Consider the following 14,327-nt stretch of genomic DNA (forward strand, 5'->3'; position numbering starts at 1 on the left):
CTTAGAGGGTTGATTCTTGCTCAGCTTTAAAATGAAGACACAAGAATTTCTTTGCAACGGCAACATGTGACCCTCCACGCTCTAGCTTTTCCTATCCTGCTTTTCGAAAAGTATTATTTCAAATGTATGGAAATCACTGTTGGACATACAGAAAAATTCCTAATGCTGTACAGGGCTGGTCCACAACCTGAGCTATGAACCTTGCAGAGCACCTCTCTACTCATGCCACTCAGGTAAAGAGAGGGCATTCTTGTTCATATGAACCTGTAAGAAAAACAAAATCTCTTCACATATTTTCTCAAATCTGTTGCTCGAGTCTCAGTTTAGGAAAACTGAATTCAGCAATTTACAAGCCCCATTACGGAGTCTGTAAAAAGATACTGAAAGGTGGTTTTCCATCTGACGGTAAGATAAATCTAAAATGCTGAAAGTAGGAGTAAGATCAAATGAACATAAAAGAAGATCAACATTAAGAAAGAAACTCACATTAAGAAAGGCTATATGGTGAAAATTACATAATTCATGATTCTACAGCTTACGGTTAAAGTTTATGTTTGCCCGAACTAATTGATATTGAGGTAAAATTAAGGTAACAAACTAAGCCTTTATATTTTTGCAGGTCAAATCAGCGTCAAGCCTTAAAAAATGCTAACTAGTTTATACAAAAGAATAAAAGTAATGAATACTATGTCATTACTATCAAGACATAAATATTTAAAAATCTTTAGAAAGAAACACCTGTGCTTTACTTTTTAAGCACAGAAACATACTTCTCCAAAAATTTCAGGATTAAAAAAACGCATTTAATTATATAATGGCAGTTAATAGCTCTGGGGAAAAGACCTAAGTCATTTCATCAGCTAAACTCAAATAAGCAAGTATCTTTCAGTAATTATTTTCTTCAGTGCTTTCCTCTACACAAACCAAAAAAAAAAAAAAAAAAAAAAAGCACACTAAACAAAAGCAAAAACTGCCATTATATTACTTTCCTACCTTATCAAAAAGTTGAAAAGGCTCAAATTTAGGACCCTGGGAATGCCACATGCCAGCAGGGTAAACCTATGCAAGTGATTCTTATTCCAGACCAAGTGTGAGTTAGACAACATTGGGCAAGGCAAAAATGACAGCTCCTTTCTGAAAAACTACCTACTCAATGATTATTAACATAAAGCTTATTTTCATTTCCTAATTAAGCAAATAAATATCTTTATGGAAAAAAAATCAAAATACAAGTGTAAACTTTCCCATATTAAAAAAAAAATCAGAAATATAATTACATTTTTAAATAACTTTTAAGTCACTTCTTAGTATCTTTTGAAAATTACATTTTTCTTTAATATGTGTCTTCTCCCAGCAATACAAAGAAAACCAAATGCATATACATACCATGTGCATTCCTCATGCTTCCTTCTAAAAATGCTATGCAGGATAAATCCATTACCAGAACTTTCCTCATTACATGCACAAAAGTATTATCTTATATTGATATTTCACAAGCAAAAGGTTCATTACAAGTTTTATGATTTGGCAGAAGTATTTCAATAGAATCTCTGAGCTTTGAGTTAAGCTAGATACAGACTTCTTTCAAAATAATTTAAACGTAACCTCTCCACCTCATACCCTTTAACCCCTCCCAATAAAAGCACAATACATTACCAACTAGATAATTTCAAAGACAATTTCAGTCACGCTTCTAAAATATACAAGCAAAGCCTTCCAGACAACTCATTTCTTTTTTTTTTTTTTTTTTTTTTGAGATGGAGTCTCGCTCTGTTGCCAGGCTGGAGTGCAATGGCGTGATCTTGGCTCACTACAACCTTCGCCTCCACGTTCAAGCAATTCTCCTGCCTCAGCCTCCCAAGTACCTGCCCGGCTAATTTTTTGTATTTTTAGTAAAGACAGGATTTCACTATGTTGGCCAGACTAGTCTTGAACTCCTGACCTTGTGATCCACCTGCCTTTGCCTCCCAAAGTGCTGGGATTATAGGCATGAGCCACCACGCCCAGCCTCAACTTATCTAAGAAATATTTCAAGATTACATTTTCTATCCAGTAGACTAAACACTGTTTGAAATGTGATACCTTATTTCAACAAAAGCATATAAATATATCTGGCTTTAGATTTTAGGCAGAGGTTCTTAGGACTCAAAAGGACGTATTAACAATGCAAACATAAAATCAATGGCTTAAAATACTCCAGAGAAGGCAGGGAAATTACCACCACTAATACTGCTGTGGCTAGATGCATAAATGTTTTGAACTCTTGCCAGCAGGCTGTTTTATTGGGAGAGGTGGGGGAGAGGCGTGGTGGTGGAGTTGCAAATAAGGCAGTCTCAGATTCAGGACTTAATTTAAAAAAAAATTCAAGCTTTGGTGTCAAGCCACTTCATGCTGTCCACAAAAAGCCAAACCATTCCAAGCCAAAAGTCATGCATGTATTTTCCTGAATTCAAGATTTTTTTTTAAATGCAAAACCAAAAACTCATACCTCTCCAGATGGCTTCTCATTTATAGGCTAACGTATAACATTGATAAATTGAACAGAGATCAATGATTGTCATTTAAAAACAGCTGTATAAATTAAAACTCAGAAACATACAATTTAACATAAAAGCAGGCAGTCCTACCTTGTAGCCACATCTTTCAAAATATGCTTCCTCTTCTTTTTTGGCAAGTTCACTACGCTTGAAATATTTTTTATTTTCCTGTTAAAGAAAAAAATTATGTTAGTAATATATCCTTATGGGCAAAATTCATGTCCCATAGTCAACAAGTACCTTTAGAAACCTTTTGAAAACATTCTTCAGTCTCCCAAGAATTTGATAAATTCTTTTGGTTCCAGAGATGAATACATTGACTCCCCAAACACATCACCAACCCCCCACGACGACTATGGGCACCGATGTGTGAAAAGGTCAAGGATTTTTCTTGCAGTATCATATTAGTAGGCATGTTCATCAGCAAAGAGGAGGCCAAGAGCATTTTCCACCTGTCCACACTGTTTTAATTTCCTAATGTTTGAGTTCAAAGGTAATTTCTTCAAATGGATTCATTAAGAACCACATAAAATGGTACATCTCAATTATTTTTTCCTAACAGAAACAAAGGTATGACATACATGGCCTACATTTGAAATCCCACATAACAACAGAACTCCAAGAGTATGTCTAAGCTCTTTCTTGTTACCTGGAACCTTATTGTATCAATCCTTAGTCTAGATATAGGGTGGTCTTGGTGAACCTTTTTATTTAAAAAATAATTTAAGGATACTTGGGGCTTTGTGTGTTTTTCTGGATTTTTTTTTTTTTTTTTTTTTTTGAGACAGGGTATCTCTCTGTCACACAGGCTGGAGCACAGTGGCATAATTAAGGCCACAACTTTGACTTCCTGGGCTCCAATGACCCTCACAAGCTATTTGTTTTAATATGATTTGATGTAAAGAGACAAGTTCTAAGTCTTGTCTGCAGCTACAAAGATGTCAGTCCTTTCCACACTATACATAAATTTATCCTCATTGTTATATCTACAGTCTGTAATTGGGAGGCCTGTTGCTATCTCAGCTCTGGCTCTTGGATATTACTCAACTGATGACTGTTCAAATAAAGGTACTGCCCTACTGTATTAACAGTAATGACACGCTACTACCTCTATACTGCCTCCACATGTTATTCAGCACTTACAGTTCCAAAGCTCATTCACTCAGGCAATGATCATCAATGGATGCTGAAACCTTATGAAAAAGGCTGATGGTGACAATGGAAAAATCAGTCTGCCAACATCTGAGCCCAAAGATGGAGCTTGGCATCAGTGAAAGATTATGTACCACCTAGGTTATACCATAGGAATTACTCAGCATCATCTATGAAGTATTCTTTTTAAATATAGAGAACAGAGGAATTAACTAAGTGTCAATATGCCAAAGCGAAATCAGACAAACTGAAGACATTTTTACAAAACTAGCCCCAATTTCTCCAGCAAGTCAATGGCATGGAAAAAATTGGGGAAACTGGGAAAATGAAAATGTTCTTCATTAAAAGAAGCCAAGATTCAAAATAAAAAAATGTGACGAGCAAACTTTATGTTGATCTGATTTGAAAAAACACTGTAAAAGTGTAAGTATGTATATACTTTAATTCAGTCAGAGAATACATGAATGTGAGGAGAGTATTTCATAAGATAAAGAAATTAATTTCAATTTTGTTGGGTGTGATCAGATTTTGGTTATAAAAGGACATGTCATTTTTTAAGAGTTACATGTGTCAGGGGAAGGATATACAGGGGCTCAACATACAATTTTCTCTATTTTTGTGTTATGTTTAAAACTTTCAAAATAAAGTTTTTCTAAGTTCATTAACTCAATAAATATTTCCAGACTTACCTACCACACAACATGCACAGCTTTCTTGATATAAAGATGAAGTTATTATCTGGGGTAAGGAACCGACGGCATCATCTGAACATGAAAACTATCCTGTGAATAGGGGAGGGGAATAGTATTCACCCCATTTTGGAGGCGAGAAGCCAAGAATTAGGTTAGGTGACATTCCCAGAACTCAGGAAGAATGATGAGCAGCAGCTAGGACTCTGGTCCTCAAACCCTTTGTTCACATTATGTGACGCCTAACATTACTGTTAATAGAAACTACGAATGTCAGTATTTTAATTCCCATTCCATATATGCCCTTTGTCGGTCTGGGCTGCTCTGTGATTGGAAAAATCAATCTTATCTTCGGATTGGAATCATGTGATAATTAAATCAACTGCTAAATTAAAAAATGAAAGACAGCCAGGAAAAGTTTGTATATTATAAACGACCCTGAAGAATCCAGGTTTTTTTTTTACATGATCATTTTTATAGATTGGTCCATTTCAACGACAAAGAACATAATTATGCAAATATTTATTTTGTAAACCATCAGGATGGGCTCAATATTTTGTGGCTCACTTTTCCCTTTGAAGCACTTAGATTTCAACACTCTGGCCCTGCCTAACATCAATTATCTATTCCAGCACCTAAATTTAAAATACTCCCAAACCACTTATGGAAAGAAAAAGATCCCTGCAGTAGACATAAAAACATTAAGTTACAGATATGAACAAGCTTTCCCCTTACCTACCAAATGGCATTCTATTACCTCCACTTTTCTAATCGTTTTTAAAGTTTCAATGATCATGGAATTTGCCACCTACCAAGCTAAGAACTCTTACTTACACTACATCATATACATCAATAGTACACAACAGCCAAGTAACTAAGTCAGATGTCCTGTGATCCACAGATTTCTAAGCGTCCTGAATGCCCTCTGAGAGGACTCATAAGGTAGAAACTGTTTTCTATAGTAAGGCATTATCTGCCTGCTCACTCTAATGACATCCGCGCTGTGAGTGAAAAGCAGTGGTAAATTTGCATGTGTTGAGGAAGAGGGAAGGAGGAGGAATAGAATAAAAAGATTGAGATTTAATATCAGAAAGGAAGTTTTATTATTTATTGTTAGAGACAGGGACTTGCTCTCTTGCCCAGGCTGGAGTGCAGTGGCACAACGACAGCTCACTGTAGCCTGAACTCCTGGGCTCAAGCGATCCTCCTCGCCTTGGTCTCTGGAGCAGCTGGTACTAGACACGCGCAACCACGCCTAGCTTGAAGGAACTTTTTGTTTTATTTGAGATGGTGTCTCCCTCTGTTGCCCAGGCTGGAGTGCAGGGGTGTGACATTGGCTCACTGCAACCACCACCTCCCGGGTTTAGGCTATTCTCCTGCCTCAGCCTCCTCAGGAGCTAGGATTACAAGCGCTAGCCACCACACCCGGATAATTTTTATATTTTTAAGAGACGAGGTTTCACCATGTTGGCCAGGCCAGTCTCCAACTCTTGACCTCAGGTGACCCGCCCACCTCGGCCTCCCAAAGTGCTGGGATTACAGGCGTGAGCCACCGCGCCCGGCTGCCCTTCCTCCAAGTTTCAATTGTGCACAAATCCTTCCTTAGGCGGCAGAAGAGAACTCTCAGGAGAACAGGGCACGTCCGCAGAATGCCGACAGGTGGGAGTGGGGATGGGGGCAAGTAGGTAAACTGGAGCGGAACAGGGGCAGTCAGAGCAGGGAAACAGCCAAAGCCTGGGGTTCTCCTACAATTCCCACACTTTCATCCCTAAGGCTCCCAGGATGTCGCAGGACGGGAGGCCATGAGTGTGAGTTGTCCTGGTCCTTAGCGTTTGGAACAAAGAATTTGACAAAACGCACAAAGAAGGTAACAACACACAAGAATGACGCAGCAAAAGCAGGGACTTAGTAAAGCGAGAAAGCACTCCACAGGGTGCGAGTGAGCCCGAGCCAGCGGCTCGAGGGCCCGGTTACAAAGTTTTCTGGGTTCCAGGTACTCCTTCTGAGGTCCCTATCAGTTACCCCTTAACTGGATGAAGGGTTTGGTCTGTGGCTAATTAAGGGCTTTCGTGAATTGGCGCCCTCTGCAGATGAAGGCATGGCCCGTGTTTGGCCTGCGGCCAATGCCGGGCACGCTCCCTTCCCATCTGAGAGGCGGTGGGAAGGGAAGCGGTGCGGGGAGAGGCTCCTGGAGCTCGGTGGTGGGAAGATGGAGCTTTTCCTTTGGTTTGGCTTTCGGACCTTAGCGTTCACTGGCCTCAGGTTCCCGCCCCCAGACCCAGGTGTTTTCCTTTTGATCAGCTTTGGGAAGTCAGCGCAAATTGGCCTCAAGTTCCCTGCACCCAGACCCTACTCTCCAGCCTCAGTGAGACGCCAAGGGTTGGATGTAAAGGGGGCCTCCCAGGAGCGGTGGCAGAACTCTCGCTAAGCCCCTTTCCAGCCCCAAATCCTTAGTATCATCACCCTCACCCCAAAACCCTGACACCCCGAAACACACAGACTCACTCTTCCATCCCGACCCCCACGACCACAGGGTCCTCACCACCAGCAGGTTCCTGTCCTCCACCAGCTGCCGCTTTCGAAGGATCTCTGATTTCAGAATGTCCATCTCGCCGGCAGAATTTAAACTCCAGTTTCCCGCTCCAGCTCCTCGGACACAGCCCGACTGGGCCGGCGGCGGCGAACCTACTGAATACACACAGCCCGAAATGCCCAAACACCTGAGGACAACAACAGACCAGGGCCGCTTCCGGCGGAAGCTGGGATGAGCGAGAGGAGGGAAGAGAGCGCCCCGGGACGCCTGTGGTGGCCAAAGCGGCTGTGCTTGAGTGCCACCTGGCGGCGCCCTCCGGCAGTGTGCCTGCAGTTTTCCCTCGTAGGTTTATGTGAACGTGGACTGAAACCTGGGTCTTATAATAATACCCTCTGCACCTGCTAATTCAGTTCCAAAAGCCTTCTCGAAGAACACCTCAATTATGCCAGTTAAATCAAGATCTTTATTAACTGGAAGTTCACATCAGGGTTTCTGGTTACTTGCTTGCAAAATTAGTGTACCAAAGAATGAGAAAAATCTAAATAATAATGATAACTTGTAACTATAGAGTGAAAGGGCAGTGTTCATTACTAGTCAGTTAAATTTCTTGTGAACTTAAATGACTACATCCATTTAAGGCATTTTAGAAGTCAATTTATCTCTACTCCCTCTGTTTTAGATTGCTTACCAGTCTTGGTGATAATTGAGCACTTACCTCAAGCTAACTAATCACTTTTTTGGTCATGTGTTTAGCAATCAACATTTTTCAATGACATGACTGGAGATGTAATCAGAAATTCTTTTTTTTTTTTAAGTCCAACTTAACGGAAAAAAAAAAGTTAAATTGGAAAGAAAGATCATGTCAGAGATTTTTTTAAGATCCTAAAACTTGTTTACATTGGACTTATTTGTTTTATATCATTGAAGCATGTTTAAAAATTGTTTTTGGGCCGCGCGGTGGCTCATGCCTGTAGTCCCAGCACTTGGGAGGCCACGGCGGGCAGATCTTGAGGTCAGGAGATCCAGACCATCTGAGCCAATATGCTGAAACCCCATCTCTACTAAAAATACAAAAACAAGCTGGACGTGGTGGCGTGTGCCTGTAGTCCCAGCTACTTGGGAGGCTGAAGCAGGAGAATTGCTTGAACCCGGGAGGCAGAGGTTGCAGTGAGCCGAGCTTGTGCCACTGCACTCCAGCCTGGTGACAGAGGGAGACTGTCTCAAAAGAAAGAAAGAAAGAAAGAAAATTGTTTTTGTTAAAGCATAATTGAACAATATTTGACATTTTGTTTTCTCAAAAAAGGTAAAAAAAAATTCTGTTCAGTCAGTTGATAATGGGTAAGATGCTTTATCAAAACAAAAAATGAACAATTGAATTGTCATTTCAATTGAGAACGTTTTTGGTGGGGGGGGGTGGCAATATTTAATCTACAAGATATCTGTGGCCTGACGCAGTGGCTTACCCCTGTAATCCCAGCACTTTGGGAGGCCGAAGTAGGCAAATCACCTGAGGTCAGGAGTTCGAGACTAGCCTGGCCAACATGATGAAACCCTATGTCTACTAAAAATACCAAAAATTAGCCAGGTGTGGTGGCAGGTGCCTATAGTCCCAGCTACTGAGGAGACTGAGGCAGGAGAATTGCTTGAACCTGGGAGGTAGAGGTTGCAGTGTGGCCATTATCAAAAATCAAATGAGTTTATTTGTAATCAAATCAATGATATTATAAATGAAGGTAATAAATACACAGAACCTAATTCTTCTTTCACTGCATTGTTACCATTATGCTCTCCGAGTTATTTAGGACTGTTGTACATATCTTTGTGGTGGAAATGCTATAAAAGGGTGGCACCTGCACTCCCCTTACCAGTTCCAGGCTTGAGGACCCCACACTGGTAACTGGAAATCAGCATTAGTGACTATATTAATCAGGGTTCTCCAGAGAAACAGAGCTGCTAGTATACATAGGTGTTTATCAGAAGAGGTTTATTATGGGAATCGGCTCACGCAATTATGGAAGCGGTGAAGTCCCGCAATCTGCCATCTGCAAGCTGAAGAACTAAGAAAGTTGGGGGTGTAATTTAGCTGGAGGCCTTGGGCCTGAGAACAGGGAGATGGGAGGTTGAGCTGGCCGGGCTAGAATAAGTCCTAGAGTCTGATGATCCAAGAGCCAGGAATTCTGATGTCCAAGGGGAATAAAAGGTGATGTCCAGCTCAAGAAGAGAGAGAGTCCGGGTACGGTGGCTCATGCCTGTAATCCTAACACTTTGGGAGGTCAAGGCAGGAGGCTGGGTTGAGGCCAGGCATTCAAGGCCAGCCTGGGCAACATACCAAGACCCCATCTCTACTAAAAATAAAATAAATAAATAAAAAAGAAAGAGAATTCACCCTTCTTCTCCTCTCCTGGCCCTCAACAAAGTGGACGATGCCCACTCATGACACAGCCCACCGATTCAAATGCTAATCTGTCCCACAAACATGTTCACAAACACACCCAGAAATAATGTTTTACTGGGATCTGGGTGGGCATCCCTTAGGCTCCGCAAGTTGACACAGAAAATTAACCATCACAGTGGGAGCATTTACACCACAGAAATTGGCAAACTTGAGCTATTGTTTTGTTGACTGTCTAAACTTTAAAGTGTCTGGAGAAAACGTTCGTAATACAGATCAGGGTTTTTCAACCATGGACCACATAATTTCTTTTCGAGGGATGCCCCCGGCCTCATGTCATTAGATGCCAGTCACATCCTTTCATCCTTTCCTAGTTGTGACAACCAAAAAAAAAAAAAAAAAAAAATCTCTGGATTGCCAAATGTCCTTTGAGAAACCAAATCTCTCTCTTAGTGGAGAACCACTGATAAAAATTAAATTTCTTTATTGAGACAGAATTTCCCTCTGTCACCCAGGCTACAGTTCAGTGGCACAATCTCGGCTCCCTGCAACCCCCACCTACTGCACTCAAGTGATTCTTATGCTTCAGCCTCCCGAGTAGACGGGACTGCAGGCAAGTGTCACCACACCTGGCTAATTTTTGTATTTTTAGTAGAGATGGTATTTTGCCATGTTGGCCAGGCTGGTCTTGAATTCCTGGCCTCAAGTGATCTGCTCACCTCGGCCTCCCAAAGAAAAATTAAATTTAAAAGTGTCGTGTCTGTACCTATTAGTAAATAGGACAAAAAAATTAAGGAAATAGTCTTCTAGTATTTGAAAACGATCATGTGATGTAGTTGAGTCTCTCCTGTCATTGACAAACAAGTGAAGTTCTGACATATGTCTTTGTTGCTTTGTTATTTCACTTTCGTCTTATTCACTGATTGAAGCAAAAATAGCAGCCAGTGTGCGCGTCAGATGGAGCTGGATATGTTTCATCAATTAAAACCATAGGTTGGCTAGGGAGGCAGGAGTGCTGCAAAAATCAATGAAAGCATTCTGGGAGGATCAATGGGCTATATGGAATTTACAATAAAGACTATTGCGCAGCTTATCAGTATTTATACATTGTGTCCTCTGCATGTTTTATGTCAGTAAAAATCATACGTATATATGTGCACACCTTTTCTTCCCGCAGAGAGGCCATACTTTAAACATTTCCAGCACAGCGCCGGCCTTGATCCACCTTCCATATTGGCTGGTTACCAGAAAACTGTTTAGCAAAGAAAGTTGGAATATCAAGAAAAAAGAGTGAAACAGATTTGCGAGAAGACACATGAAGAGTAAGCCATGAAGAATAATCTCTGGGCCCCCCCTGGATTTCCGATTCTCTACTCTGGTTTTTCCCAGAGTCTGGCTTGTACCCCTGCCCCCAAAAATACCACCGAACCCTTCTACCGTATTTTGGCATTTTTAAGATACTCTCTTTTTTTACTTTTTAATGTATCTGAATTTAGGATGCATCTTACAACCAATATGTTTGTGGTGATGTTCTGTCCAGATAGTCTCTTCAGGCCAATGCACCTGTCCCCCGTCTGCTGGGAACCAGGGTTTAAGGTCACAAAGCTACACCCTGCCTTGGCATGACCCCAGGCTGCAGGGACACACCTCAGCCAAGGTAACCCTCCAGGGGGCATCCCCAACCAATGACTGAGGTAGAGACTGAAAAGCCCAGCTCCATTGCCTCAACTGAACTCTAAAGGGTCATTCTATCTAGCCCCAGAGCATGCCTCTGGAGCATGACACATGGTCTCAGTTGCAACTTCTTTGAAGTTTAGCTTCTCTCTCTGCCAAACCCAGCCTTCCTCGTTTCCTTACAGATGCATCTCCAAGAGCATTCCCTAAGAAATTCAACCACTTGCTTGCAAAGTTAAGAAATGCTTTGTTCCAAACTCATGGGTATGCTTGTCCATTTGGTAGGAAATTATTAAATTGGCATTCTAGCTTTTACATCAGTTATTGTGAAAATGGCTAACAAGAGTTACTCCCTGGCCTGATCCAAGTCTGCTAACACTAACAGAATTGAATTCAAGAGTGTTAAAAGTTGATCGGGGCGCGGTGGCTCACACCTGTAATCCCAGCAATTTTGGGAGGTCAAGACCAGTGGATCACCTGAGGTCAGGAGTTCAAGACCAGCCTAGCCAACGTGGTGAAACGCTGTTTCTACTAAAAATGCAAAAACTAGCCAGGCATGGTGGCGGGCACCTGTAATCTCAGCTACTCTGGAGGCTAACGCAGGAGAATGCCTTGAACCCAGGAGGTGGAGTTTGCAGTGAGCCGAGATTATGCCTTTGTACTCCAGCCTGGGCGTACAACAGCAAAACTCCACCTCAAAAAGGTGATCTGCAAATACCAGTGAGCCCAGTGAAGCCAGGGCTGAGGCTGACACCAGCTGACAACCCGCAGTGCCACCTCCTTTTCTTGAACATTCACAGTGATCAGATGGGGAGCAGCCGCTATACCATAGCCAGTGCCCTGTTCTTGTTCCGTGCCATTTCTTGTCTGCTATTATCTGTCCTTCTGTGATCTTTCTCCCAAAGCTTTTATACCATTTTGTTAACGGTATACTTGAAATCAATGAATTAAAGGGGGAGGGCAAGAGAAAAAAGAGAAAAAATTCAAGATTAAATTAAGAAAGGAGGCCAGGCACCATGGCTCATGCCTCTAATCCCAGCACTTTGGGAGGCTGAGGCAGGCAGATTACTTGAGGTCAGGAATTCGAGACCAGCCTGGCCAAAATGGTGAAAACCCTTCTCTAACAAAAATATAAAAAATTAGCTGGGTGTGGTGGCACATACCTGTAATCCCAGCTACTCAGGAGGCCGAGGCAGGAGAGTCACTTGAACCCAGGAGGTGGAGGTTGCAGTGAGCCCAGATTGAACCACTGCACTCCAGCCTGGGTGACAGAGCGAGACTCTGTTTCAGAAAGAGAGAGAGAGAGAAGAAAGAGAAGAAGGAAAGGGAAGGGAAGGGAGGGGAGAGGAGGGGAGGGGAGGGGAGGGAGGGGAGAAGAAATAACCAAGAATTGCAAAAGTGCTTGAAGGGAAATGTGAGAAGGGGAGGGGAGGGGAGAGGAGAGGAGGGGAGGGGAGGGGAGGGAGGGGAGAAGAAATAACCAAGAAATGCAAAAGTGCTTAAAGGGAAATGTGAGAAGGGGAGGGGAGGGGAGAGGAGAGGAGGGGAGGGGAGAGGAAGGCAAGAATGCAAAACTACTTGAAGGAAATGTGAGAAATTCTGCCTGCAACTCAATGGCAATAAACTTGAAAACCTAGAAGAAATGGATGATTTCCTACCAAAATTAGCCAAGAAAGAGGAGAAAACTTAAATAAGCAAACATAACAAAGAGAAAGCAATGTGCCTGTAGACCCCCATTTATAAAGGCACCAGATATGGATATTTTCTTGTTGAGATCTCTGTAGCCTTTGAAGAACAAATGCTTCTCACATGATTTGAGCAAGCTGTCCTCAAACTTTTTAGTCTCAGAACCCCTTTCCATATTTACAAATTCTTGAAGACCCCAAAAAGACTTTGCGTGGGTTATAGCTCTTGATATTTACCATACTAGCAATAAAAATGAAAATTCGAAAAAATTAATTCATTTAAAATCGTATAATGAACACATTGAATATTAATCCAAACAACATGTTTTTGTGAAAAGCAACCACAGTTTCAAGAAATTTAATGAGAAAAGTGGCATTATTTTACATTGTTGCAAACTTCCTTAATGTCTAACTTAGAGGGAGAACACTGGATTCTCCTCTCTGCTTCTGCATTTGATCTGTTGCAGTGTATTATGTAAAGAAAATCAGGCCTGGCGTGGTGGCTCACATCCGTAATCTCAGCACTTTGGGAGGCTGAGGTAGGTGGGCAGATCATGAGGTCAGGAGCTCAAGACCAGCCTAGCCGACATGGTGAAACCACGTTTCTACTAAAAATACAAAAAAAAATTAGCCAGGCATGGTGGCGCACGCCTGTAGTCCCAGCTACTCGGGAGGCTGAGGCAGGGGAATTGCTTGAACTCGACAGGCAGAGGTTGCAGTGAGCCGAGATCATGCCACTGCACTCCAGCCTTGGCGACAGAGCAAGACACAAGAAAGAAAGAGAGAAAGAAGAGAGAAAGAGAGAGAGAGAGAGGGAGGGAGGGAGTGAGGGAGGGAGGGAGGGAAAGAGAAGGAGAGAGAGAGAGAGAGAGAGAGAGAGAGAGAGAAAGATGGAGTCTTGCTCTGCTGCCCAGGCTGGAGTGCAGCTCAATCTGCCTTTCAGGCTCAAGTGATTCTCCTGCCTCAGCCTCCAAATTACAGGTGCGAGCCACCATGCCCGGCTAATTTTTCTATTTTTAGTAGAGACAGGATTTCCCCATATTGGCCAGACTGGTCTTAAACTCCTGACCTCAAGTGACCTGCCTGCCTCTGCCTCCCAAAGTGCTAGGATTACAGGGGTGAGCCACCATGCCCAGCCAGAAAAGCCTTTTATTCCCTGGGAAGACATCAAGCTCATGGTGACAGATACAACTTTCCAAAATGCTAATTTTTACCAAACGCTCACTTTGATCCCTAGCAGCAAATATTGTCTGGTGTTTTCCTCAAATGATAGGCTCACTTTGTTCATTTGCAAAAAAATGTCCAGCAGATACCCAACTCGGAGTAACCACAGTTTGTCTCTTGCTTCTTCTTTCTAGTAAAAGCAATATTCCATGCGGAAAAAAAGCTAGTTCCGTTTGTATTCAATCGCACGATACTTTTTCTAAAGCCCACCATCACACTTTTGTATGCAGCAGGGTGCCTTATGTGTATTTCCTGTTTCATCACGTAGAATATTAAAAAGATGCTTATTCAAGTGTCAAGATTTAATAAAATTAGTAATTTCTACTGCTTTATTGAGCACATTTTTAAGTGAAACCAGCTTTTTTTTGGTTTGTTTTCTGTGAGCCTGTGGCAGTGAAGACGCTGACGGTTTGGTGCAGGTGTTTTGACTCACGCTAATGT

General features: G+C 42.1%; 1 protein-coding gene across 3 annotated transcripts in view; it reads right to left on the bottom strand.

Annotated features, from left to right (window-relative positions):
• Positions 1–7,253, bottom strand: part of PRPF18 (pre-mRNA processing factor 18) — a 42,525-nt gene extending 35,272 nt beyond the window's left edge. Inside the window, exons 1-3 of one of the 3 annotated variants that reach the window (XM_032244164.1) lie at positions 6,921–7,151; positions 2,628–2,705; positions 2,489–2,515 (exon numbers count right to left, since the gene is read on the bottom strand). In XM_032244164.1, the coding sequence (XP_032100055.1) occupies positions 2,489–2,515; positions 2,628–2,705; positions 6,921–6,986 (171 nt within the window). In that variant the 5' untranslated portion in view covers positions 6,987–7,151. Of the gene's footprint in view, positions 1–2,488; positions 2,516–2,627; positions 2,706–6,920 lie in introns of all 3 variants that reach the window. The other 2 variants (XM_032244162.1, XM_032244163.1) reach the window with 2 other exon arrangements.
• Between the last annotated feature and the right edge of the window lie 7,074 nt (positions 7,254–14,327).

Source organism: Sapajus apella, unplaced genomic scaffold (genome assembly GCF_009761245.1).
Source record: "Sapajus apella isolate SASKATOON/1434 unplaced genomic scaffold, GSC_monkey_1.0 scaffold53, whole genome shotgun sequence".
Lineage (NCBI taxonomy): Eukaryota > Metazoa > Chordata > Mammalia > Primates > Cebidae > Sapajus > Sapajus apella.